At 45.3% G+C, this 24,944-nt stretch overlaps 6 protein-coding genes and 1 non-coding gene across 7 annotated transcripts; 5 read left to right on the top strand and 2 right to left on the bottom strand.

The window, feature by feature from the left end:
* The first annotated feature begins 875 nt into the window (after positions 1-875).
* Positions 876-982, top strand: LOC118669591. Its single transcript, XR_004972043.1, has one exon. It is a non-coding gene; the product is annotated as a U6 spliceosomal RNA (small nuclear RNA).
* A 2,210-nt stretch (positions 983-3,192) lies between these two features.
* Positions 3,193-3,813, bottom strand: LOC118669408 (THO complex subunit 7 homolog). Its single transcript, XM_036335524.1, has one exon. The coding sequence runs from the start codon at positions 3,811-3,813 to the stop codon at positions 3,193-3,195; it is 621 nt and encodes a 206-aa protein (XP_036191417.1).
* Positions 3,814-5,026: 1,213 nt separating this feature from the next.
* Positions 5,027-7,035, bottom strand: LOC118669407 (nucleolar GTP-binding protein 1-like). The gene is given in 4 exon segments (XM_036335523.1): positions 5,027-5,342; positions 5,344-5,887; positions 5,890-6,429; positions 6,432-7,035. Coding segments are annotated over 4 exon segments (1,980 nt in total). The 5' UTR covers positions 7,012-7,035.
* A 2,267-nt stretch (positions 7,036-9,302) lies between these two features.
* Positions 9,303-10,613, top strand: LOC118669406 (ATP-dependent RNA helicase DDX39A-like). Its single transcript, XM_036335522.1, has one exon. The coding sequence runs from the start codon at positions 9,303-9,305 to the stop codon at positions 10,593-10,595; it is 1,293 nt and encodes a 430-aa protein (XP_036191415.1). The 3' UTR covers positions 10,596-10,613.
* Positions 10,614-13,760: 3,147 nt separating this feature from the next.
* LOC118669405 (ATP-dependent RNA helicase DDX39A-like) lies at positions 13,761-15,057 on the top strand. The gene has a single exon (XM_036335521.1). It carries the CDS (start codon positions 13,762-13,764, stop codon positions 15,055-15,057), a length of 1,296 nt encoding a protein of 431 aa, XP_036191414.1. The 5' UTR covers position 13,761.
* A 3,008-nt stretch (positions 15,058-18,065) lies between these two features.
* On the top strand, positions 18,066-19,544 carry LOC118668886 (ATP-dependent RNA helicase DDX39A-like). The gene has a single exon (XM_036334208.1). The coding sequence runs from the start codon at positions 18,231-18,233 to the stop codon at positions 19,524-19,526; it is 1,296 nt and encodes a 431-aa protein (XP_036190101.1). The 5' UTR covers positions 18,066-18,230; the 3' UTR covers positions 19,527-19,544.
* A 3,007-nt stretch (positions 19,545-22,551) lies between these two features.
* Positions 22,552-24,041, top strand: LOC118669404 (ATP-dependent RNA helicase DDX39A-like). The gene has a single exon (XM_036335520.1). The coding sequence runs from the start codon at positions 22,746-22,748 to the stop codon at positions 24,039-24,041; it is 1,296 nt and encodes a 431-aa protein (XP_036191413.1). The 5' UTR covers positions 22,552-22,745.
* Positions 24,042-24,944: the final 903 nt, after the last annotated feature.

Here is a 24,944-nt window from a genome sequence, read left to right as displayed (position 1 = left end):
CCAGATTTGGGGTGGACAGTGCCCCAGCAACAACATAACCCACGGCCCAAGGTGGAATTGCGTGGCCTCGCAAGGAATCGGGCTCCCTCCTCTCTGGTTTCGGGGTGCGTCATGCGAGAATTGCTGCTGCCAAGTCACTGCAGCTCAGCAGCTCCTGGTGGTCAGTGTGCGTCATAGCGACTGGTTGGATGGTAGGAGGGACACTTAGCATATTAGCCTTTTATGTATATAGAATCTATATTAGCTTCAAAGCCAATGCAGAGGCTACAGATATTCAATTGATGATGGAACATTTACATGCCAGCAACAGCAAGCCGTTTCTGAGCTCCTGGAACAGTTCTATCTGGAATGCCCCACCTTCCACCTCCAACTTCCCTTCCTATGCATTCACTTATTCAACACATATTGGGTCCTTGCTAGATGCCAGGCACCGTGCTAGGTAGGGGTAAGGGTCCACAGGGGAGCATCAGTGAAGGCGAAGGCGGCAGACAAAGGCAATGGAAGAGATGTGCTCTAGGGGATGGTCCAGGCTGGCAAGAAGGAGGTGAGGGGTTCAGATGCCTCAGGAAAGTTTTCTTAGAGCTGTTTGCCTGGCACACAAGAGGTGAAGAGAATGCCATGCCAGGCACAGGGGACTGCTGTGAACAACACAGAATGTGAAATAGCTTGAAGCTTTGGGGACACCAAGTGATTCTGCTGTCTTGGATCCTGGAGTAGAAAAGGAAACTGATGAGTGGGGGGACACAAGGAAAGGGGCCCTGACATTGGAATTTAGGCATTTGCTGCCATTGGGCGCTAGATGGCAGGAGAACTCTGGTGTGAGGGTAGGGGGAGGCTTGGGTCAACCTATGTCCTTTCAAGAAAGCTGCTTTCCAGTGCTCGCTTCGGCAGCACATATACTAAAATTGGAACGATACAGAGAAGATTAGCATGGCCCCTGTGCAAGGATGACACGCAAATTCGTGAAGCATTCCATATTAAAAAAAGAAAAAAAAAGAAAGCTGCTTTCTGGGTAGACCTAGGTAGACTCTAGGACAGCCGTGGGCAAACTACGGTCCGCGGGCCGGATCCAGCCCATTTGAAATGAATAAAACAAACAAAAAAAAAGACCGTACCCTTTTATGTAATGATGTTTACTTTGAATTTATATTAGTTCACACAAACACTCCATCCATGCTTTTGTTCCGGCCCTCCGGTCCAGTTTAAGAACCCATTGTGGCCCTCGAGTCAAAAAGTTTGCCCACCCCTGCTCTAGGAGGTGGTCGGCAAACTCATTAGTCAACAGAGCCAAATATCAACAGTACAATGATGAAATTTCTTGAGAGCCAATTTTTTTAAACTTAAACTATATATGTAGGTACATTGTTATTAACTTAATTAGGGTACTTCTAAGGCTTAGGAAGAGTGTCCACACTCAAGGGGCCAAAAAGCCGCCTGTGGCTCGAGATCCACAGTTTGCGGACCACGGACCTAGAGGGTATTATGGTAAGTGAAATAAATCAGTCAGAGAAAGACACATATCATATAATTTCACTCATTTGTGAAGTCTAACGAATAATATAAATGAACAAAGGAAACAGAAAACGACTCATAGATACAAGAGAACAGATTGATGGTTTCCAGGGGGTGGGGGTTGGGAGACTGGTTGAAAAAGGTAAAGGGATTGAGAAGTACAGATTGCCAGTTTCAAAATACTAGTAGTCATAGGGTCATAAAGTACAGCGTAGACAATATAGTCAATAATATTCTAAGAACTATGTATGGTGACAGGTGGGCACTGGATATATCAGGGGAACACTAACCACCATGCTGTACACCTAAGACTAATACAAAACAACATGGAATGCAAATTGATTGAAAAAATAGGTAAAGAAAGAAAGCTGCTTCCTTCAAGCACAGGCTCTCTCTAGCCCTAAGTGCTGGTAAAACTCCCTGGTCACAGCTGCTCATTATATATATATATATATATATATATATATATATATATATATATATATATATAGTATATAATACTAGATTTATAGAAACATTCCAACTATTATACCGAGAATTCTGGTCTACCCCTCGCCAGTTTTCCCTAATGTTCCATTAACATGGAACATTTGTTAAAACTAAGACGTCTGCGTATTATTATTAACTAAGCTGCAAATTTTATTCAGATTTCACCAATTTTTTGTTATAACGCACTTTGATGTTCCTGGATCCAATTTAGGATACCACACTGCATTTAACATCTAGGAATTTTGTCAGAAAATATAGTTCAACAAAAATCCCAACCAAAACTGGATTCTGTTCGGATTCATTCTAAGAATTAGTGTGCTGCAGTTATAATCAGAATTATGTTAATTTTGATAAAGTAAAATTTTAATCCTATTACTTTCTTTCAAGTTTCAAACTGGAGAACCAATCAGACCATTTCTTACACAATTTACTACCAAATTTACTTCCCATTTGTAGTAATTTAACCAGTTTGTTTTTTTTATGCTTCTAACTATGCTTAGATAACTACAATAGATGGTTAGTGAGGCTTCCCTTAAAATAAGCAAAAGAAGATGTGATTAGTATCTGTGGATTAAAAAAGTAAGTAAATTTGATGGCTCTATAATCAGTGGAACGGTGTGTAATATGCATATTGGTCCTTTAAGCTATGAGTTAAATAAATGAATAAAGCAAGACTATTTTGATGCAGTGTGGAACCCACAGATGAAGCACTGCCAGATGCTAATTATTCTCTGCCTGCCTCTTGTTGCACAAATGTATACTTTCAAACAGATACGCAGCACTGTAGTGAAAAAAGATTTTCATTCATTTTAGGAGTATTCCATTTCACCAATATCACTTTTATCATGTTAAAAAATGAGCCCCCATGGATATGTAGCTTCTATATTGGGGGTAAGGCAGCTTTCCATTATTTATTGGTTCAATAAATAACTCTCTTAATATCTAGGAGAATTAACATTTTCCAAGAAGCCAAATTCACTCTTTTCTTCAAAAAATTTTTTATTTTATTTTATTAAATTTTTTTAAATATTTTTTTTCCTTTGTGTGAAGAAATATGAATGAACTGTACATAAACATTTAAAAGCAAATTAGTTCACTGTCAAAACTTTAAATGTCTCAAGAGCACTGCAAATGCTAAACATGCTAAGATCGTGTTGCTACTTCAATAGCTGGGGAGTGGCGAGCGCTGGCCTATGGCTTAGGATCTGTGTCCATGCTTGTTTCCTGAGCCTCCTCCAACTCTGAGAGCTTCTTATCATTTTCCAGTATTTGCTGAAGTTCGTGGATGGTACTAAGAAGAACATGAAACTGTTTCTGTCTCAATTCCAGCTTATATTCAACACTTTCTTTAATATGTGAAAGATGCTCCAATTCTTTGCCCATAGCGTCTAGTTTCTTTAATGTCTCATGCCTGTCTGGATGATGCTGAATCACTTTTGCCAAAACACCATATTCTTCGTGATTTTTTTGTATTCGTTTTGCTTGAAGAATCTGCTTTTTGCACTCAGCAATTTTTTCATGTGCTCCAGCAATGCTACATTCTATTTCTTTGTAAATTTTTTCATAATTTTCCATTTCTCTTAGATTCATATCATATATCAGCAAAGTTTTTCCCATGGAAAATTCACACTGGGACAGTGTACTCAGCATACGTTGGTACTGGCTGTAACCCTCTTCCTGGGATCCAGAGTTGCACCATTTAATGAAACTTTTCACTAGTAGATTAATTCTGCGATCATCTCCAGCATCATTTCCATCAATTAGGAGGCGCTTCCGTATGACTTCATCTAAGGGTCCCTGTTTGGGTGCCATCTGTTGGCGTCTAGCCCCAGCAGGTCCAGGGGTTCCCATAGGTGTGGATGGAGTCAGTGAAGAAGGAATGACACAGAGACAGCGTTCAGTTGATCAGCAGCCTAGCCAGGATCTCTAGCCAGGTTCTGAGTTTTATTGTCTTGTTACATCTGTATTTATACCAGTTGATTTTAATCCTGTCAATCTCTATTCCAAAGGTTAGGGCGTTTCTTATCTCCATTCCAGGGAGTAAAGATTATGTAGCTTAAGCGTGATTGTTCGTAGTTAAAGTGATTAACTACCCGCCTGGCATTTAGTTAAGGGGTTTTATTCCCTCCCTAACTTCAGGGAAAAATCCCTACTTGGGGAAACAACCTTTCTCAGAGAGTTGACCTTGGTTAAAACACATAGCGCCAAGAAGGTGAGCAAACATATTAAGAACAGTATGCCATATACGCCAGGTCCCTTGAAACATATGCTGTGCAGATGTTTCTTCCCTGCAGTGACTGTGTCAAGCAGCAAGGATGGACCAGCTTCTGGCAAATTTCCCCCTTTTCATTTTTTAAATGTAGCGCATGTAAATCAGTGGCCACCTCTCGGATTGGGTTGTTTAAGACTTGGAAGAAGACTGACAAGCAATGATAGTGACCATGGCTATAAACATAGTGGATGGAGTGCACAAGGAGCTTTGTTCCTGTAGAAGGTTGCTGGCCTCTTCAGTCAAGGGGTTTCAGCTGTCCTCAAGTTGGGGGTTTGGTTGTCCTTGTTTTTTTTTTTTCAAAACTAAAAAGTTTATTTTGGATAAAATAATGAAGACAGATTACAATGGTACATTGTACAAAAAGACTAGAAAATAATTTAGTGCTGGCATCTGACAAACCCTCAACCTGTATCTGCAAAGCAGGACTGGCAGCCTTCTGCCCATTGCCACAAGTGGAGAGGTTTCCTTAGCAAGGAAGGACTATTTATATGCAGGGAGCCAAACCAAAGTTCCATCTTGCTGAAGAGAATAAGACTTTTCTTCATCAAAAACAACAGTCACACCAATAAATCTTCCCAGTTCTGCAAATCTGATGCAATCAAAAGTCCATTAAAAGCAGAGACCAGTCTACTCAAAGTATTCGCAATATTAGGCAGTGATAAAAGTTTCTCACACCTGTATTGTTAAGGGTTAACCATAATTTTGAGGAAAACAGGTGCTTTAGTTATTTCATTGTTATTTCCAGTTTACAGATCATGACTCCAATTCTGTGAGACCATACCGTATCAAACCAGAAACAAACAACAGTCCCGCCAAACGGCTCAGCTGAGAAGGACACTGTCTCCTGTCCTTTTTACCAGCTTTCCTCTTTCAAGAGAGTAAGTGCTTGGGCTTCATATCAAACACATGCCTGTCTGCCTCCCCTTTCTTCCCCAAGCGATCCATCTTCTTCTGAGCATTCTTCATCATAGTCTTGGCTTTCTTCACCATCTTGACATCCCGAAGACCAGACACATCATGTGGAGTTTGAGAGCAACTGCGACTCCGGGCAAGAGATGTGGGCGGGACAGTCTTCCCGCTTCCTTTTCCTAGTGACACTCTGAGACCTTCTGGCTTGGGCTGCATAATGGGCGTTGTCATTATCATCCATGTCAACACCAAGACTGCGCATCTCATTCTCCAAGACTTTCCGCTGAATCTTCTTAGCAGTTCGTGGCATTCTGGGTCCCTGTATGTCCTTCTCTTTGGATTGCAGAATTTTCAACTTCCTTTTTTCTCTGATTTCTTTTGCCAGCTGTCGGATTTCCACCATTTCTTCATCTTCACTTTCTGATTCACTGTCGTACTCTCCAGCAGCTGTTCTTAGCTCTTCTTCTTTTTCTAATTCTTCCAATTTCTGCATGATGTCAGGATCAATGTAATCAGCTACATTATGGCCTTCCCAGATCTCAGGTATCTTCTCATACTTTTCAGATGAATTCATTATGTCCCAATACTTTTGAAGATCCAAAATATAATCATCTCCCAGTTCCAGTTCAATATCTCGTTCCCTCTTCCTTTGAGCCTCCCCAATCTCCATTCTCTTCCGGCGTGCCACCACTCCTTCTGGGATGAAGGGGGTCTCTCCTTATCCTCTCTTTCGTTTGGCATAGCCAAATGCAATCTGTTCAGCACCTCATTGACTTTATTTCCTTTCATTTTGGTTTCAACTCGATGAGCCAAGAGCCTGTCACAAGCCTCTGTTTTCACTTTGATAACCCCTTCCTCCGTCAGGGTGCTGGTCTCTGTCACAGGAAATCCTTCAGCCTGCCAATCTGTCAATATTTTCTGGTCCTCTTCTGGAAGCTCAGCGATTCCCTTCACATCACATTTGTTTGCTACAACTATAAGAGGCTTGTTGACAAAGAGAGGTCTGGTGTTCTGGAAGAGCTCCAGCTGCGCCTGCAGCCCGTGCCCACACTGCTCAGACAAGTCTATCACATACAGCACCGCAGCACGCAGATGGGCCAGGGCCGTGATGGCCTGCATTTCAATTGTGTTCCGATCCTCCAAAGGGTGGTCCAAAATCCCCGGGGTATCTACAACCTGCCAGCGCAGATACTTATAATCCATGTGTCCAACAAACAGAGATTTGGTGGTAAATGCGTAAGGCTGGCATCCACATCTGCTCTTGTCACCTTATTGATGAAGCTGGACTTGCCGACATTCGGGTACCCACATAGAAGCAGGGTCCTCGTGTTCGGATCAATAGTTGGCAGACGAGACAGGTGCTGACGCACTTGTTCCAAATACTGCAAACTCTGTTTCTGTCTTTTGATAATAGTGCACATTCGCCCCAGGGCGGCACGCTTCAGCTGCTCGCAACGGTAGAGGGAGTCTCCATATTTCATAAGCCGCACATAATCTTTAGCAACATTGTCCACTAAATTCTTGGCAATATTTATTTGTCCCAGAGCCAACTTGTAATGATCTTTATCATAGAGAATGTTCATCAAATCAGCATAAAATGGATGGATATCATCCAATTTGGGGAAGTCCATTAAAATCTGTGACAGTCTGTCATGGTAATTCTGTTGAGTAAATTTGACTTTTCTCATGTAAAAATGTCTAATGCGAAGAATTTGGTAATGTTTATGAATGACCGTTGGAGTCTTCCGTTGCGTCTTCGATAATGTCAGGCCAATAAAGTCCTTGGCGGACGGCACCACCGTGATCTTCTTGAAGTTGTAGTGCGCCATGTCGGCGGGTCGGCCACGAGGGAGGCAGGCCTGGTTGTCCTTGTTGATCTGGCTAGCGGGCGGCGTCATTGGCGATGGGCTTCCCGGAGCGTCAGCGAGTTGAAGGGCTGCGTCAAAGGGTCCATCAGGGCCATGCTTGATGGCGGTGTTGGTGTCCGGGGAGGAGTCAGCTGTGCGCTCTGCGTCGGCCGATATGGATGATACCGGGGAGGAGGAGGAGGCCCGGGACAGGGCTTCCTCAGCCCAGGATGTCAGTTCTTCAGAAATTATTATTGAACTGTGGCAGTTGGCTAGTGTCACAAAATTGCTGTGTGGCACACAACACTGAACATTTATTTCTCAGGTGCCTGAAGGCTTCGGCTAGGTTGGCCAACATGTGGTCTTGACTGGGCTTCCTCATATGCCTGGGGATTAGGCTTTGAGGCAGCTGGTTTAGGCTGGGCTGGCTGGGTGACTGGGCTCTCTCTGGGTGACCCTCCTCCTCCTCCTGGGACAGTGGGCTAGCTGGTCCCATCCTCCTTGTGATGGCAGAAGCACAACAGAGCAAGCCCAGATTGTCAAGCCTCCTCTTGCATCACATCCATTCTTATCCCATCGGCTAAAACAAATCAGATTGTAAATTACTGAGAATCAAGGGGTTGGAAGGTGTACTCTGCTTCCTGATGGAAGGAACAGCAAAGTCACACGGGCAAAGGCACAGGCACAGAGAGGGCTGGAGTCTCATGGATCTGTTTGTTGAAACTCTTTAGCCTGTCGGGCTGGTGTGGCTGAGCGGTTGAGCATCAAGCCAGGAACCAAGAGGTTGCCGGTTCCATTGCCGGCCCGGTCAGGGCACGTGTCTGGATTCTGAAGATCCCCAGTAGGGGCCATGCGAGAGGCAGTGGGCCGAGAGAGGATGTTCCTCTCTTTCCCATGTTTCTATCTCTCTAGCCCTCTCCCTTCCTCTCTCTCTAAAAATCACTAAAAGCATATTAAAAAACATACAAACAACAACCCCCAAACGATTTAGCCTTCTCATAACAGCAGCCTGTCTGACAGTGCTGAAAATTCAGCAGGGCCTGGCCTTTTAAGGATTACATATAGGAACAATCTCAAAGCCTTAAAATGCAAATTGTAACGCCCGATTTCTATCATTAGATTTAGAAAAATAATTAATAGTCTGGGAATCATAATTTTACAGATTCTACAGGAAAGGTTCAGTGCACTGAACTGACTCACATACGACCATTCCTTTGATGAGGACTCATCTCTGAGTCTCGGACCAACGTCTCTTCCCTTTCCACCTTGAGCATTAGCCCAGGAAACTCAGGTGATTCTTGGGAATGGCGGGAAGCAGTTTTAAAGTCACAGCACAGAGCTACATGCAGTTCATAGGAAGGTTTTATTCTGAGTAATAAATAAATGTATTTATTTTAATTAGGCCTATAAACATTGATCTTTCGGGGGTGGGAAATTATTAGGTGGCAAGGTTTTAGGGGATTTGAAAGGAATATGACAGGATTTAATTTCTTAAATAAGCACTGCTTTATCACAATTATTTTTTTTCCAAATGGCTAATTCTAGGAAAGTTTTCAAATTCTATCTTTATTCCATTTTTTTTGTTTTTTTGTTTTTTTTTGGTTAATCCTCACCAAGGATATTTTTCCATTGACTTTCATAAAGAGTGGAAGAGAGAGGAAAATACAGAGAGAAACATCGATGTGTGAGAAACACATGGATTGGTTCCCTTCTGCAGGAGCGGTGACCAGGTCTGGGCCTGCAACCAAGGTACACGCCCTTGACCGGAATCAAACTCGGGACGCTTTGGTCCGAAGGCTGATGCTCTATCCACTGAGCCAAACTGGCTAGAGCCCATTTTTCTAACAAATGTAAATCATTTAGGACAGTATAGCACAGTGAAGTGAAGATGAGTGCTATGGTCTGAATGCTTGTGACTCCTCCCCACCATCCCCCAAATTCATAAATTGAAATCCTATTGGCCCAGCTAATGGGATTAGGAGCTGGAGCTTTGGGATTGGATTAGGTCCGGGGGTGGAGCCCTAACGATGAGATTTGTGTCCTTATAAAGGAGGCCTGAGCGAGCTGCCTGCCACATTCCCCAGCTGAGAATACAAGAGGTCAGAAGTCTGCAATTGGAAGAGGGCAGTTGGCTGGTGTCACAAAATTGCTGCGTGGCACCCAACACTGCAGGTTTGTTTCTCAGGTGCCTGAGGGCTTCGGCTAGGAGGCAGGAGGCGCTCTAGCCCTTGTCGACTCTCGGAGCGCCTGGAGGCGAAGGGGGAGCCAGTATGATGGCGGAACAGGACATGGAAAACGAGCTTCTGGATTATGAGGAAGATGAAGAGCCCCAGGCTCCTACAGAGAGCACCCCAGGACCCCGCCAGAAAGATGTCAAGGGGGCCCACGTTTCCATCCACAGCTCTGGCTTCCGGGACTTTCTGCTGAAGCCTGAGCTCCTGAGGGCCATAGGGGACTGTGGCTTTGAGCATCCATCTGAGGTTCAGCACCAGTGTCTTCCCCAAGCCGTCCTGGGCATGGATGTCCTGTGCCAGGCCCAGTCTGGAATGGGCAAGACTGCAGTCTTCGTGCTGGCCACCCTACAGCAGATCGAGCCCGTCAATGGACAGGTGGCCGTCCTGGTCATGTGCCACACTCGGGAGCTGGCCTTTCAGATCAGGAAGGAGTATGAGCGCTTCTCCAAGTACATGCCCAGTGTCAAGGTGTCCGTGTTCTTCGGGGGTCTCTCCATCAAGAAGGACGAAGAGGTGCTGAAGAAGAGCTGTCCCCACGTCGTGGTGGGCACTCCAGGCCGCATCTTGGCACTCGTGCGGAACAGCAGCCTCAGCCTGAGAAACGTGAAGCACTTTGTGCTGGACGAGTGTGACCAGATGCTGGGGCAGCTGGACATGCGGCGGGACGTACAGGAGATCTTTCGCCGGACGCCACGCGAGAAGCAGTGCATGATGTTCAGTGCCACGCTGAGCAAGGAGATCCGGCCCGTCTGCCGGAAGTTCCTGCAAGACCCCGTGGAGCTGACGGTGGACGACGACACCAAGCTCACGCTGCATGGGCTGCAGCAGTACTACGTCAAGCTCAAAGAGAGAGAAAAGAACCGTAAACTCGTCGACCTCCTGGACGTGCTAGACTTTAACCAGGTGGTGATCTTCGTGAGGTCGGTGCAGCGCTGCATGGCCCTGGCCCAGCTACTCGTGCAACAGAACTTCCCAGCCGTCGCCATCCACAGGGCCATGGCGCAGGAGGAGCGCCTCGCACGCTACCAGCAGTTCAAGGACTTTCGGCGGCGGATCCTGGTGGCCACCGATCTGTTTGGCCGAGGCATGGACATTGAGCGAGTCAACGTCGTCTTCAATTATGACACGCCTGGGGACTCGGACACCTACCTCCACCGGGTGGCCCGAGCCGGTCGCTTTGGCACCAAAGGCCTGGCTATCACTTTTGTGTCTCATCACAATGATGCCAAGATCCTCAATGAGGTTCAGGGTCGGTTTGAAGTCAATGTGGCGGAGCTTCCTCAAGAAAAGGACATGTCCACATACATCCATGTCAGGTCACCACACACCTGACATCCCGGAGCCACCCTGCTTCCCACGTGCTGCTTCAAGTCTTCTTAACAATAAATTCTTACTATGGAAAAATAAATAAAAATATGGCCTTGTAGTTTGCTTCTTCCCCCCATTGTTCAAGTCACTCATCCATATATATATGTATGTATATATACATATATATATACACACACACACATATATATATTCATATATATATATATACACATACATATATATATAATAATGCTAGATTTATAGAAACATTCCAACTATAAGACAGAGAATTCTTTTCTACCCCTCACCAGTTTTCCCTAATGTTCCATTAGCATGGAACATTTGTTAAAACTAAGACGTCTGCATATTATTATTAACTAAGCTGCAAATTTTATTCAGATTTCACCAACTTTTTGTTATAATGCACTTTGATGTTCCTGGATCCAAGTTAGGATACCACACTGTAATTGTGACTTTTATGTCAGAAAATATAGTTAACAAAAATCCCAACCAAAATTTGATTCTGTTCGGATTTATTCTAAGAATTAGTGTGCTGCAGTTATAATCAGACTTATGTTAATATATGATACAATAAAATGTTAATCCTATTATTTTCTGTCACTTTTCACACTGGAGAACCAATCAGACCATTTCTTACACAATTTATGCTTCTAACTATGCTTAGATAACTACAATAGATGGTTAGCGAGGCTTCCTGAAAATACGCGAAAGAATATGTGATTAGGATCGGTGGATAAAGAGGTGAGTAAGTTTGATGTCTGTATCATCACTGGAACTGTGTGTAATATGCATATTGGTCCTTTGAGCTACAAGTTAAATAAATGAAAAAAGCAAGACTGGTTTTGATGCAGTGTGGAACCCACAGATGAAGCACTGCCAGATGCTAATTATTCTCTGCCTGCCCCTTGTTGCACAAATGTATACTTTCAAACAGATACGCAGCACTGTAGTGAAGAAAGATTTTCATTCATTTTAGGAGTATTCCGTTTCACCAATATCACTTTTATCATGTTAAAAAATGAGCCCCAGTGGATATGTAGCTTATACATTTGGGGTAAGGCACCTTTCCATTATTTATCGGTTCAATAAATAACTCTCTTAATATCTAGGAGAATTAACATTTTCCAAGAAGCCAAATTCACTCTTTTCTTCAAAAATTTTTACTGAACTGTGGCAGTTGGCTAGTGTCACAAAATTGCTGTGTGGCACACAACACTGCACATTTATTTCTCAGGTGCCTGAAGGCTTCGGCTAGGTTGGCCAACATGTGGTCTTGACTGGGCTTCCTCATATGCCTGGGGATTAGGCTTTGAGGCCGCTGGTTTAGGCTGGGCTGGCCGGGTGACTGGGCTCTGCTCTGGGTGACCCTCCTCCTCCTCCTGGGACAGTGGGCTAGCTGGTCCCATCCTCGTTGTGACGGCAGAAGCACAACAGAGCAAGCCCAGATTGTCAAGCCTCCTCTTGCATCACATCCATTCTTATCCCATCGGCTAAAACAAATCAGATTCTAAAATACTGAGAATCAAGGGGTTGGAAGGTGTACTCTGCTTCCTGATGGAAGGAACAGCAAAGTCACACGGGCAAAGGCACAGGCACAGAGAGGGCTGGAGTCTCATGGATCTGTTTGTTGAAACTCTTTAGCCTGTCGGGCTGGTGTGGCTGAGCGGTTGAGCATCAAGCCAGGAACCAAGAGGTTGCCGGTTCCATTCCCAATCCGGTCAGGGCACATGTCTGGGTTCTGAAGATCCCCAGTAGGGGGCATGCAAGAGGCAGTGGGCAGAGAGGTTATTCCTCTCTTTTCCATGTTTCTATCTCTCTAGCCCTCTCCCTTCCTCTCTCTCTAAAAATCAATAAAAGCATATTAAAAAACATACAAACAACAACCCCCAAACGATTTAGCCTTCTCATAACAGCAGCCTGTCTGACAGTGCTGAAAATTCAGTAGGGCCTGGCCTTTTAAGGATTACATATAGGAACAATCTCAAAGCCTTAAAATGCAAATTGTAACCCCCGATTTCTATCATTAGATTTAGAAAAATAATTAATAGTCTGGGAATCATAATTTTACAGATTCTACAGGAAAGGTTCAGTGCACTGAACTGACTCATATACGTCCATTCCTTTGATGTGGACTCATCTCTGAGTCTCGGACCAACGTCTCTTCCCTTTCCACCTTGAGCATTAGCCCAGGAAACTCAGGTGATTCTTGGGAATGGCGGGAAGCAGTTTTAAAGTCACAGCACAGAGCTACATGCAGTTCATAGGAAGGTTTTATTCTGAGTAATAAATAAATGTATTTTAATTACGCCTATAAACATTGATCTTTCGGGGGTGGGAAATTATTAGGTGGCAAGGTTTTAGGGGATTTGAAAGGAATATGACAGGATTTAATTTCTTAAGTAACCATTGCTTTATCACAATTATTTTTTTTTCCAAATGGCTAATTCTAGGAAAGTTTTCAAATTCTATCTTTATTCCATTTTTTAAATTTTTTTTTTTGGTTAATCCTCACCAAGGATATTTTTCCATTGACTTTCATAAAGAGTGGAAGAGAGAGGAAAATACAGAGAGAAACATCGATGTGTGAGAAACACATGGATTGGTTGCCTTCTGCAGGAGCGGTGACCAGGCCTGGGCCTGCAACCAAAGTACACGCCCTTGACCGGAATCAAACTCGGGATGCTTTGGTCCGAAGGCTGATGCTCTATCCACTGAGCCAAACTGGCTAGAGCCCATTTTTCTAACAAATGTAAATCATTTAGGACAATATAGCACAGTGAAGTGAAGATGAGTGCTATGGTCTGAATGCTTGTGACTCCTCCCCACCATCCCCCAAATTCATAAATTGAAATCCTATTGGCCCAGCTAATGGGATTAGGAGCTGGAGCTTTGGGATTGGATTAGGTCCGGGGGCGGAGCCCTCATGATGAGATTTGTGTCCTTATAAAGGAGGCCTGAGCGAGCTTTCTGCCACATTCCCCAGCTGAGAATACAAGAGGTCAGAAGTCTGCAATTGGAAGAGGGCAGTTGGCTGGTGTCACAGAATTGCTGCGTGGCAGACAACACTGCAGGTTTGTTTCTCAGGTGCCTGAGGGCTTCGGCTAGGAGGCAGGAGGCGCTCTAGCCCGTGTGGACTCTCGGAGCGCGCGGAGGCGAAAGGGGAACCAGTATGATGGCGGAACAGGATGTGGAAAACGAGCTTCTGGATTATGAGGAAGATGAAGAGCCCCAGGCTCCTACAGAGAGCACCCCAGCACCCCCCAAGAAAAATGTCAAGGGGTCCTACGTTTCCATCCACAGCTCTGGCTTCCGGGACTTTCTGCTGAAGCCTGAGCTCCTGAGGGCCGTAGGGGACTGTGGCTTTGAACATCCATCTGAGGTTCAGCACCAGTGTATTCCCCAAGCCATCCTGGGCATGGATGTCCTGTGCCAGGCCCAGTCTGGAATGGGCAAGACTGCAGTCTTCGTGCTGGCCACCCTACAGCAGATCGAGCCCGTCAACGGACAGGTGGCCGTCCTGGTCATGTGCCACACTCGGGAGCTGGCCTTTCAGATCAGGAAGGAGTATGAGCGCTTCTCCAAGTACATGCCCAGTGTCAAGGTGTCCGTGTTCTTCGGGGGTCTCTCCATCAAGAAGGACGAAGAGGTGCTGAAGAAGAGCTGTCCCCACGTCGTGGTGGGCACTCCAGGCCGCATCTTGGCACTCGTGCGGAACAGCAGCCTCAGCCTGAGAAACGTGAAGCACTTCGTGCTGGACGAGTGTGACCAGATGCTGGAGCAGCTGGACATGCGGCGGGACGTACAGGAGATCTTTCGCCGGACGCCACGCGAGAAGCAGTGCATGATGTTCAGTGCCACGCTGAGCAAGGAGATCCGGCCCGTCTGCCGGAAGTTCCTGCAAGATCCCATGGAGCTCACGGTGGACGACGACACCAAGCTCACGCTGCATGGGCTGCAGCAGTACTATGTCAAGCTCAAAGAGAGAGAAAAGAACCGTAAACTCGTCGACCTCCTGGACGTGCTAGACTTTAACCAGGTGGTGATCTTCGTGAGGTCGGTGCAGCGCTGCATGGCCCTGGCCCAGCTACTCGTGCAACAGAACTTCCCAGCCGTCGCCATCCACAGGGCCATGGCGCAGGAGGAGCGCCTCGCACGCTACCAGCAGTTCAAGGACTTTCGGCGGCGGATCCTGGTGGCCACCGATCTGTTTGGCCGAGGCATGGACATTGAGCGAGTCAACGTCGTCTTCAATTACGACATGCCTGGGGACTCGGACACCTACCTCCACCGGGTGGCCCGAGCCGGCCGCTTTGGCACCAAAGGCCTGGCTATCACTTTTGTGTCTCATCACAATGATGCCAAGATCCTCAATGAGGTTCAGGGTCGGTTTGAAGTCAATGTGGCGGAGCTTCCTCAAGAAAAGGACATGTCCACATACATCCATGTCAGGTCACCACACACCTGACATCCCGGAGCCACCCTGCTTCCCACGTGCTGCTTCAAGTCTTCTTAACAATAAATTCTTACTATGGAAAAATAAATAAAAATATGGCCTTGTAGTTTGCTTCTTCCCCCCATTGTTCTAGTCACTCATCCATATATATATGTATGTAAGTGTATATATATATATATATATACACACACACACATATATATATTCATATATATATATACACATACATATGTATAATAATGCTAGATTTATAGAAACATTCCAACTATAAGACAGAGAATTCTTTTCTACCCCTCACCAGTTTTCCCTAATGTTCCATTAGCATGGAACATTTTTTAAAACTAAGACGTCTGCATATTATTATTAACTAAGCTGCAAATTTTATTCAGATTTCACCAACTTTTTGTTATAATGCACTTTGATGTTCCTGGATCCAAGTTAGGATACCACACTGTAATTGTGACTTTTATGTCAGAAAATATAGTTAACAAAAATCCCAACCAAAATTTGATTCTGTTCGGATTTATTCTAAGAATTAGTGTGCTGCAGTTATAATCAGACTTATGTTAATATATGATACAATAAAATGTTAATCCTATTATTTTCTGTCACTTTTCACACTGGAGAACCAATCAGACCATTTTTTACACAATTCATGCTTCTAACTATGCTTAGATAACTACAATAGATGGTTAGCGAGGCTTCCTGAAAATACGCGAAAGAATATGTGATTAGGATCGGTGGATAAAGAGGTGAGTAAGTTTGATGTCTGTATCATCTCTGGAACTGTGTGTAATATGCATATTGGTCCTTTGAGCTACAAGTTAAATAAATGAAAAAAGCAAGACTGGTTTTGATGCAGTGTGGAACCCACAGATGAAGCACTGCCAGATGGCTAATTATTCTCTGCCTGCCCCTTGTTGCACAAATGTATACTTTCAAACAGATACGCAGCACTGTAGTGAAGAAGGATTCTCATTCATTTTAGGAGTACTCCGTTTCATCAATATCACTTTTATCATGTTAAAAAATGAGTCCCAGTGGATATGTAGCTTATATATTGGGGGTAAGGCAGCTTTCCATTATTTATCGGTTCAATAAATAACTAACTCTCTTAATATCTAGGAGAATTAACATTTTCCAAGAAGCCAAATTCACTCTTTTCTTCAAAAATTTTTACTGAACTGTGGCAGTTGGCTAGTGTCACAAAATTGCTGTGTGGTACACAACACTGCACATTTATTTCTCAGGTGCCTGAAGGCTTCGGCTAGGTTGGCCAACATGTGGTCTTGACTGGGCTTCCTCATATGCCTGGGGATTAGGCTTTGAGGCAGCTGGTTTAGGCTGGGCTGGCCGGGTGACTGGGCTCTCTCTAGGTGACCCTCCTCCTCCTCCTGGGACAGTGGGCTAGCTGGTCCCATCCTCGTTGTGATGGCAGAAGCACAACAGAGCAAGCCCAGATTGTCAAGCCTCCTCTTGCATCACATCCATTCTTATCCCATCGGCTAAAACAAATCAGATTCTAAAATACTGAGAATCAAGGGGTTGGAAGGTGTACTCTGCTTCCTGATGGAAGGAACAGCAAAGTCACACGGGCAAAGGCACAGGCACAGAGAGGGCTGGAGTCTCATGGATCTGTTTGTTGAAACTCTTTAGCCTGTCGGGCTGGTGTGGCTGAGCGGTTGAGCATCAAGCCAGGAACCAAGAGGTTGCCGGTTCCATTCCCAATCCGGTCAGGGCACATGTCTGGGTTCTGAAGATCCCCAGTAGGGGGCATGCAAGAGGCAGTGGGCAGAGAGGTTATTCCTCTCTTTTCCATGTTTCTATCTCTCTAGCCCTCTCCCTTCCTCTCTCTCTAAAAATCAATAAAAGCATATTAAAAAACATACAAACAACAACCCCCAAACGATTTAGCCTTCTCATAACAGCAGCCTGTCTGACAGTGCTGAAAATTCAGTAGGGCCTGGCCTTTTAAGGATTACATATAGGAACAATCTCAAAGCCTTAAAATGCAAATTGTAACGCCCGATTTCTATCATTAGATTTAGAAAAATAATTAATAGTTTGGGAATCATAATTTTACAGATTCTACAGGTTAGGTTCAGTGCATTGAACTGACTCATATACGTCCATTCCTTTGATGAGGACTCATCTCTGAGTCTCGGACCAACGTCTCTTCCCTTTCCACCTTGAGCATTAGCCCAGGAAACTCAGGTGATTCTTGGGAATGGCGGGAAGCAGTTTTAAAGTCACAGCACAGAGCTACATGCAGTTCATAGGAAGGTTTTATTCTGAGTAATAAATAAATGTATTTTAATTAGGCCTATAAACATTGATCTTTCGGGGGTGGGAAATTATTAGGTGGCAAGGTTTTAGGGGATTTGAAAGGAATATGACAGGATTTAATTTCTTAAGTAACCATTGCTTTATCACAATTATTTTTTTTTCCAAATGGCTAATTCTAGGAAAGTTTTCAAATTCTATCTTTATTCCATTTTTTTTAATTTTTTTTTTTGGTTAATCCTCACCAAGGATATTTTTCCATTGACTTTCATAAAGAGTGGAAGAGAGAGGAAAATACAGAGAGAAACATCGATGTGTGAGAAACACATGGATTGGTTGCCTTCTGCAGGAGCGGTGACCAGGCCTGGGCCTGCAACCAAAGTACACGCCCTTGACCGGAATCAAACTCGGGACGCTTTGGTCCGAAGGCTGATGCTCTATCCACTGAGCCAAACTGGCTAGAGCCCATTTTTCTAACAAATGTAAATCATTTAGGACAATATAGCACAGTGAAGTGAAGATGAGTGCTATGGTCTGAATGCTTGTGACTCCTCCCCACCATCCCCCAAATTCATAAATTGAAATCCTATTGGCCCAGCTAATGGGATTAGGAGCTGGAGCTTTGGGATTGGATTAGGTCCGGGGGCGGAGCCCTCATGATGAGATTTGTGTCCTTATAAAGGAGGCCTGAGCGAGCTTTCTGCCACATTCCCCAGCTGAGAATACAAGAGGTCAGAAGTCTGCAATTGGAAGAGGGCAGTTGGCTGGTGTCACAGAATTGCTGCGTGGCAGACAACACTGCAGGTTTGTTTCTCAGGTGCCTGAGGGCTTCGGCTAGGAGGCAGGAGGCGCTCTAGCCCGTGTGGACTCTCGGAGCGCGCGGAGGCGAACGGGGAGCCAGTATGATGGCGGAACAGGACGTGGAAAACGAGCTTCTGGATTATGAGGAAGATGAAGAGCCCCAGGCTCCTACAGAGAGCACCCCAGGACCCCGCCAGAAAGATGTCAAGGGGGCCCACGTTTCCATCCACAGCTCTGGCTTCCGGGACTTTCTGCTGAAGCCTGAGCTCCTGAGGGCCATAGGGGACTGTGGCTTTGAGCATCCATCTGAGGTTCAGCACCAGTGTCTTCCCCAAGCCGTCCTGGGCATGGATGTCCTGTGCCAGGCCCAGTCTGGAATGGGCAAGACTGCAGTCTTCGTGCTGGCCACCCTACAGCAGATCGAGCCCGTCAACGGACAGGTGGCCGTCCTGGTCATGTGCCACACTCGGGAGCTGGCCTTTCAGATCAGGAAGGAGTATGAGCGCTTCTCCAAGTACATGCCCAGTGTCAAGGTGTCCGTGTTCTTCGGGGGTCTCTCCATCAAGAAGGACGAAGAGGTGCTGAAGAAGAGCTGTCCCCACGTCGTGGTGGGCACTCCAGGCCGCATCTTGGCACTCGTGCGGAACAGCAGCCTCAGCCTGAGAAACGTGAAGCACTTTGTGCTGGACGAGTGTGACCAGATGCTGGGGCAGCTGGACATGCGGCGGGACGTACAGGAGATCTTTCGCCGGACGCCACGCGAGAAGCAGTGCATGATGTTCAGTGCCACGCTGAGCAAGGAGATCCGGCCCGTCTGCCGGAAGTTCCTGCAAGACCCCGTGGAGCTGACGGTGGACGACGACACCAAGCTCACGCTGCATGGGCTGCAGCAGTACTACGCCAAGCTCAAAGAGAGAGAAAAGAACCGTAAACTCGTCGACCTCCTGGACGTGCTAGACTTTAACCAGGTGGTGATCTTCGTGAGGTCGGTGCAGCGCTGCATGGCCCTGGCCCAGCTGCTCGTGCAACAGAACCTCCCAGCCGTCGCCATCCACAGGGCCATGGCGCAGGAGGAGCGCCTCGCACGCTACCAGCAGTTCAAGGACTTTCGGCGGCGGATCCTGGTGGCCACCGATCTGTTTGGCCGAGGCATGGACATTGAGCGAGTCAACGTCGTCTTCAATTATGACACGCCTGGGGACTCGGACACCTACCTCCACCGGGTGGCCCGAGCCGGCCGCTTTGGCACCAAAGGCCTGGCTATCACTTTTGTGTCTCATCACAATGATGCCAAGATCCTCAATGAGGTTCAGGGTCGGTTTGAAGTCAATGTGGCGGAGCTTCCTCAAGAAAAGGACATGTCCACATACATCCATGTCAGGTCACCACACACCTGACATCCCGGAGCCACCCTGCTTCCCACGTGCTGCTTCAAGTCTTCTTAACAATAAATTCTTACTATGGAAAAATAAATAAAAATATGGCCTTGTAGTTTGCTTCTTCCCCCCATTGTTCAAGTCACTCATCCATATATATATGTATGTATATATACATATATATATACACACATACACATATATATATTCATATATATATATATACACATATATATGTATATAATAATGCTAGATTTATAGAAACATTCCAACTATTATACAGAGAATTCTTGTCTACCCCTCACCAGTTTTCCCTAATGTTCCATTAACATGGAACATTTGTTAAAACTAAGACGTCTGCAAATTATTATTAACTAAGCTGCAAATTTTATTCAGATTTCACCAACTTTTTGTTATAATGCACTTTGATGTTCCTGGATCCAATTTAGGATACCACACTGCAATTGTGACTTTTATGTCAGAAAATATAGTTAGACAAAAATCCCAACCAAAATTGTATTCTGTTTAGATTCATTCTAAGAATTAATGTTCTGCAGTTATAATCAGAATTATGTTAACATATGATAAAATACAATTTTATCCTATTATTTTCTTTCAAGTTTCAAAATTAAGAACCAATCAGACCATTTCTTACACAATTTACTACCAAATTTACTTCCCATTAGTACAAATTTAACTTTAACCAGTTTTTTTTTATGCTTCTAGCTATGCTTAGATAACTACAATAGATGGTTAGCGAGGCTTCCTTAAAATACGCCAAAGAATATGTGCTTAGGATCTGTGGATTAAATAAGTAAGTTTGATGTCTGTATAATCAGTGGAACTGTATGTAATATGCATATTATTCCTTTGAGCTACAAGTTAAATAAATGAATAAAGCAAGACTAGTTTTGATACAGTGTAGAACCCACAGATGAAGCACTGTCAGATGGTAATTATTCTCTGCCTGCCTCTTGTTGCACAAATATATACTTTCAAACAGATATGCAACACTGTAGTAAAAAAAGATTTTCATTCATTTTAGGAGTATTCTATTTCACCAATATCACTTTTATAATGTTAAAAAATGAGCTCCAATGGATATGTAGCTTATATATTGGGGGTAAGGCACCTTTCTTTTATTTGGTTCAATAAATAACTCTCTTAATATCTAGGAGAATTAACATTTTCCAAGAAGCCAAATTCACTCTTTTCTTCAAAAATTTTTACTGAGCTGTGGCAGTTAGCTAGTGTCACAGAGTTGCTGTGTGGCACACAACACTGCACATTTATTTCTCAGGTGCCTGAAGGCTTCGGCTAGGTTGGCCAACATGTGATCCTGACTGGGCTTCCTCATATGCCTGGGGATTAGGCTTTGAGGCCGCTGGTTTAGGCTGGGCTGGCCGGGTGACTGGGCTCTGCTCTGGGTGACCCTCCTCCTCCTCCTGGAACAGTGGGCTAGCTGGACCCATCCTCCTTGTGACGGCAGAAGCACAACAGAGCAAGCCCAGATTGTCAAGCCTCCTCTTGCATCACATCCATTTTTATCCCATCGGCTAAAACAAATCAGATGGCCACACTCAGAATCAAGGGCTTGGAAGGTGTACTCTGCTTCCTGGTGGAAGGAACAGCAAAGTCACACGGCAAAAGGCACAGGCACAGAGAGGGCTGGAGACTCGTGGATCTGTTTGTTGAAACTCTTTAGCCTCGCGGGCTGGGCTGGTGTGGCTGAGCGGTTGAGCATCAAGCCAGGAACCAAGAGGTTGCCGGTTCCATTGCCGGCCCGGTCAGGGCACGTGTCTGGGTTCTGAAGATCCCCAGTAGGGGCCATGCGAGAGGCAGTGGGCCGAGAGAGGATGTTCCTCTCTTTCCCATGTTTCTATCTCTCTAGCCCTCTCCCTTCCTCTCTCTCTAAAAATCACTAAAAGCATATTAAAAAACATACAAACAACAACCCCCAAACGATGTAGCCTTCTCATAACAGCAGCCTGTCTGACAGTGCTGAAAATTCAGCAGGGCCTGGCCTTTTAAGGATTACATATAGGAACAATCTCAAAGCCTTAAAATGCAAATTGTAACGCCCGATTTCTATCATTAGATTTAGAAAAATAATTAATAGTTTGGGAATCATAATTTTACAGATTCTACAGGAAAGGTTCAGTGCACTGAACTGACTCACATACGACCATTCCTTTGATGAGGACTCATCTCTGAGTCTCGGACCAACGTCTCTTCCCTTTCCACCTTGAGCATTAGCCCCGGAAACTCAGGTGATTCTTGGGAATGGCGGGAAGCAGTTTTAAAGTCACAGCACAGAGCTACATGCAGTTCATAGGAAGGTTTTATTCTGAGTAATAAATAAATGTATTTTAATTACGCCTATAAACATTGATCTTTCGGGGGTGGGAAATTATTAGGTGGCAAGGTTTTAGGGGATTTGAAAGGAATATGACAGGATTTAATTTCTTAAGTAACCATTGCTTTATCACAATTATTTTTTTTTCCAAATGGCTAATTCTAGGAAAGTTTTCAAATTCTATCTTTATTCCATTTTTTAAATTTTTTTTTTTGGTTAATCCTCACCAAGGATATTTTTCCATTGACTTTCATAAAGAGTGGAAGAGAGAGGAAAATACAGAGAGAAACATCGATGTGTGAGAAACACATGGATTGGTTGCCTTCTGCAGGAGCGGTGACCAGGCCTGGGCCTGCAACCAAGGTACACGCCCTTGACCGGAATCAAACTCGGGACGCTTTGGTCCGAAGGCTGATGCTTTATCCACTGAGCCAAACTGGCTAGAGCCCATTTTTCTAACAAATGTAAATCATTTAGGACAATATAGCACAGTGAAGTGAAGATGAGTGCTATGGTCTGAATGCTTGTGACTCCTCCCCACCATCCCCCAAATTCATAAATTGAAATCCTATTGGCCCAGCTAATGGGATTAGGAGCTGGAGCTTTGGGATTGGATTAGGTCCGGGGGCGGAGCCCTCATGATGAGATTTGTGTCCTTATAAAGGAGGCCTGAGCGAGCTGCCTGCCACATTCCCCAGCTGAGAATACAAGAGGTCAGAAGTCTGCAATTGGAAGAGGGCAGTTGGCTGGTGTCACAGAATTGCTGCGTGGCACCCAACACTGCACGTTTGTTTCTCAGGTGCCTGAGGGCTTCGGCTAGGAGGCAGGAGGCGCTCTAGCCCGTGTGGACTCTCGGAGCGCGCGGAGGCGAAGGGGGAGCCAGTATGATGGCGGAACAGGACGTGGAAAACGAGCTTCTGGATTATGAGGAAGATGAAGAGCCCCAGGCTCCTACAGAGAGCACCCCAGGACCCCGCCAGAAAGATGTCAAGGGGGCCCACGTTTCCATCCACAGCTCTGGCTTCCGGGACTTTCTGCTGAAGCCTGAGCTCCTGAGGGCCATAGGGGACTGTGGCTTTGAGCATCCATCTGAGGTTCAGCACCAGTGTCTTCCCCAAGCCGTCCTGGGCATGGATGTCCTGTGCCAGGCCCAGTCTGGAATGGGCAAGACTGCAGTCTTCGTGCTGGCCACCCTAGAGCAGATCGAGCCCGTCAACGGACAGGTGGCCGTCCTGGTCATGTGCCACACTCGGGAGCTGGCCTTTCAGATCAGGAAGGAGTATGAGCGCTTCTCCAAGTACATGCCCAGTGTCAAGGTGTCCGTGTTCTTCGGGGGTCTCTCCATCAAGAAGGACGAAGAGGTGCTGAAGAAGAGCTGTCCCCACGTCGTGGTGGGCACTCCAGGCCGCATCTTGGCACTCGTGCGGAACAGCAGCCTCAGCCTGAGAAACGTGAAGCACTTTGTGCTGGACGAGTGTGACCAGATGCTGGGGCAGCTGGACATGCGGCGGGACGTACAGGAGATCTTTCGCCGGACGCCACGCGAGAAGCAGTGCATGATGTTCAGTGCCACGCTGAGCAAGGAGATCCGGCCCGTCTGCCGGAAGTTCCTGCAAGACCCCGTGGAGCTGACGGTGGACGACGACACCAAGCTCACGCTGCATGGGCTGCAGCAGTACTACGCCAAGCTCAAAGAGAGAGAAAAGAACCGTAAACTCGTCGACCTCCTGGACGTGCTAGACTTTAACCAGGTGGTGATCTTCGTGAGGTCGGTGCAGCGCTGCATGGCCCTGGCCCAGCTACTCGTGCAACAGAACTTCCCAGCCGTCGCCATCCACAGGGCCATGGCGCAGGAGGAGCGCCTCGCACGCTACCAGCAGTTCAAGGACTTTCGGCGGCGGATCCTGGTGGCCACCGATCTGTTTGGCCGAGGCATGGACATTGAGCGAGTCAACGTCGTCTTCAATTATGACACGCCTGGGGACTCGGACACCTACCTCCACCGGGTGGCCCGAGCCGGCCGCTTTGGCACCAAAGGCCTGGCTATCACCTTTGTGTCTCATCACAATGATGCCAAGGTCCTCAATGAGGTTCAGGGAAGGTTTGAAGTCAATGTGGCGGAGCTTCCTCAAGAAAAGGACATGTCCACATACATCCATGTCAGGTCACCACACACCTGACATCCCGGGGCCACCTTGCTTCCCACGTGCTGCTTCAAGTCTTCTTAACAATAAATTCTTATTATGGAAAAATAAATAAAAATATGGCCTTGTAGTTTGCTTCTTCCCCCCATTGTTCAAGTCACTCATCCATATATATATGTGTGTGTATATATATATATATACACATACATATATATAATAATGCTAGATTTATAGAAACATTCCAACTATAAGACAGAGAATTCTTTTCTACCCCTCACCAGTTTTCCCTAATGTTCCATTAGCATGGAACATTTGTTAAAACTAAGACGTCTGCATATTATTATTAACTAAGCTGCAAATTTTATTCAGATTTCACCAACTTTTTGTTATAATGCACTTTGATGTTCCTGGATCCAAGTTAGGATACCACACTGTAATTGTGACTTTTATGTCAGAAAATATAGTTAACAAAAATCCCAACCAAAATTTGATTCTGTTCGGATTTATTCTAAGAATTAGTGTGCTGCAGTTATAATCAGGCTTATGTTAATATATGATACAATAAAATGTTAATCCTATTATTTTCTGTCACTTTTCACACTGGAGAACAAGTCAGACCATTTCTTACACAATTTATGCTTCTAACTATGCTTAGATAACTACAATAGATGGTTAGCGAGGCTTCCTGAAAATACGCGAAAGAATATGTGATTAGGATCGGTGGATAAAGAGGTGAGTAAGTTTGATGTCTGTATCATCACTGGAACTGTGTGTAATATGCATATTGGTCCTTTGAGCTACAAGTTAAATAAATGAAAAAAGCAAGACTGGTTTTGATGCAGTGTGGAACCCACAGATGAAGCACTGCCAGATGCTAATTATTCTCTGCCTGCCCCTTGTTGCACAATTGTATACTTTCAAACAGATACGCAGCACTGT

Source organism: Myotis myotis, unplaced genomic scaffold (genome assembly GCF_014108235.1).
Source record: "Myotis myotis isolate mMyoMyo1 unplaced genomic scaffold, mMyoMyo1.p scaffold_m19_p_14, whole genome shotgun sequence".
Taxonomy (NCBI): domain Eukaryota; kingdom Metazoa; phylum Chordata; class Mammalia; order Chiroptera; family Vespertilionidae; genus Myotis; species Myotis myotis.
The sequence above is the reverse complement of the archived record's forward strand: the minus strand, read 5'-3'. Positions and strand labels throughout refer to the sequence as shown.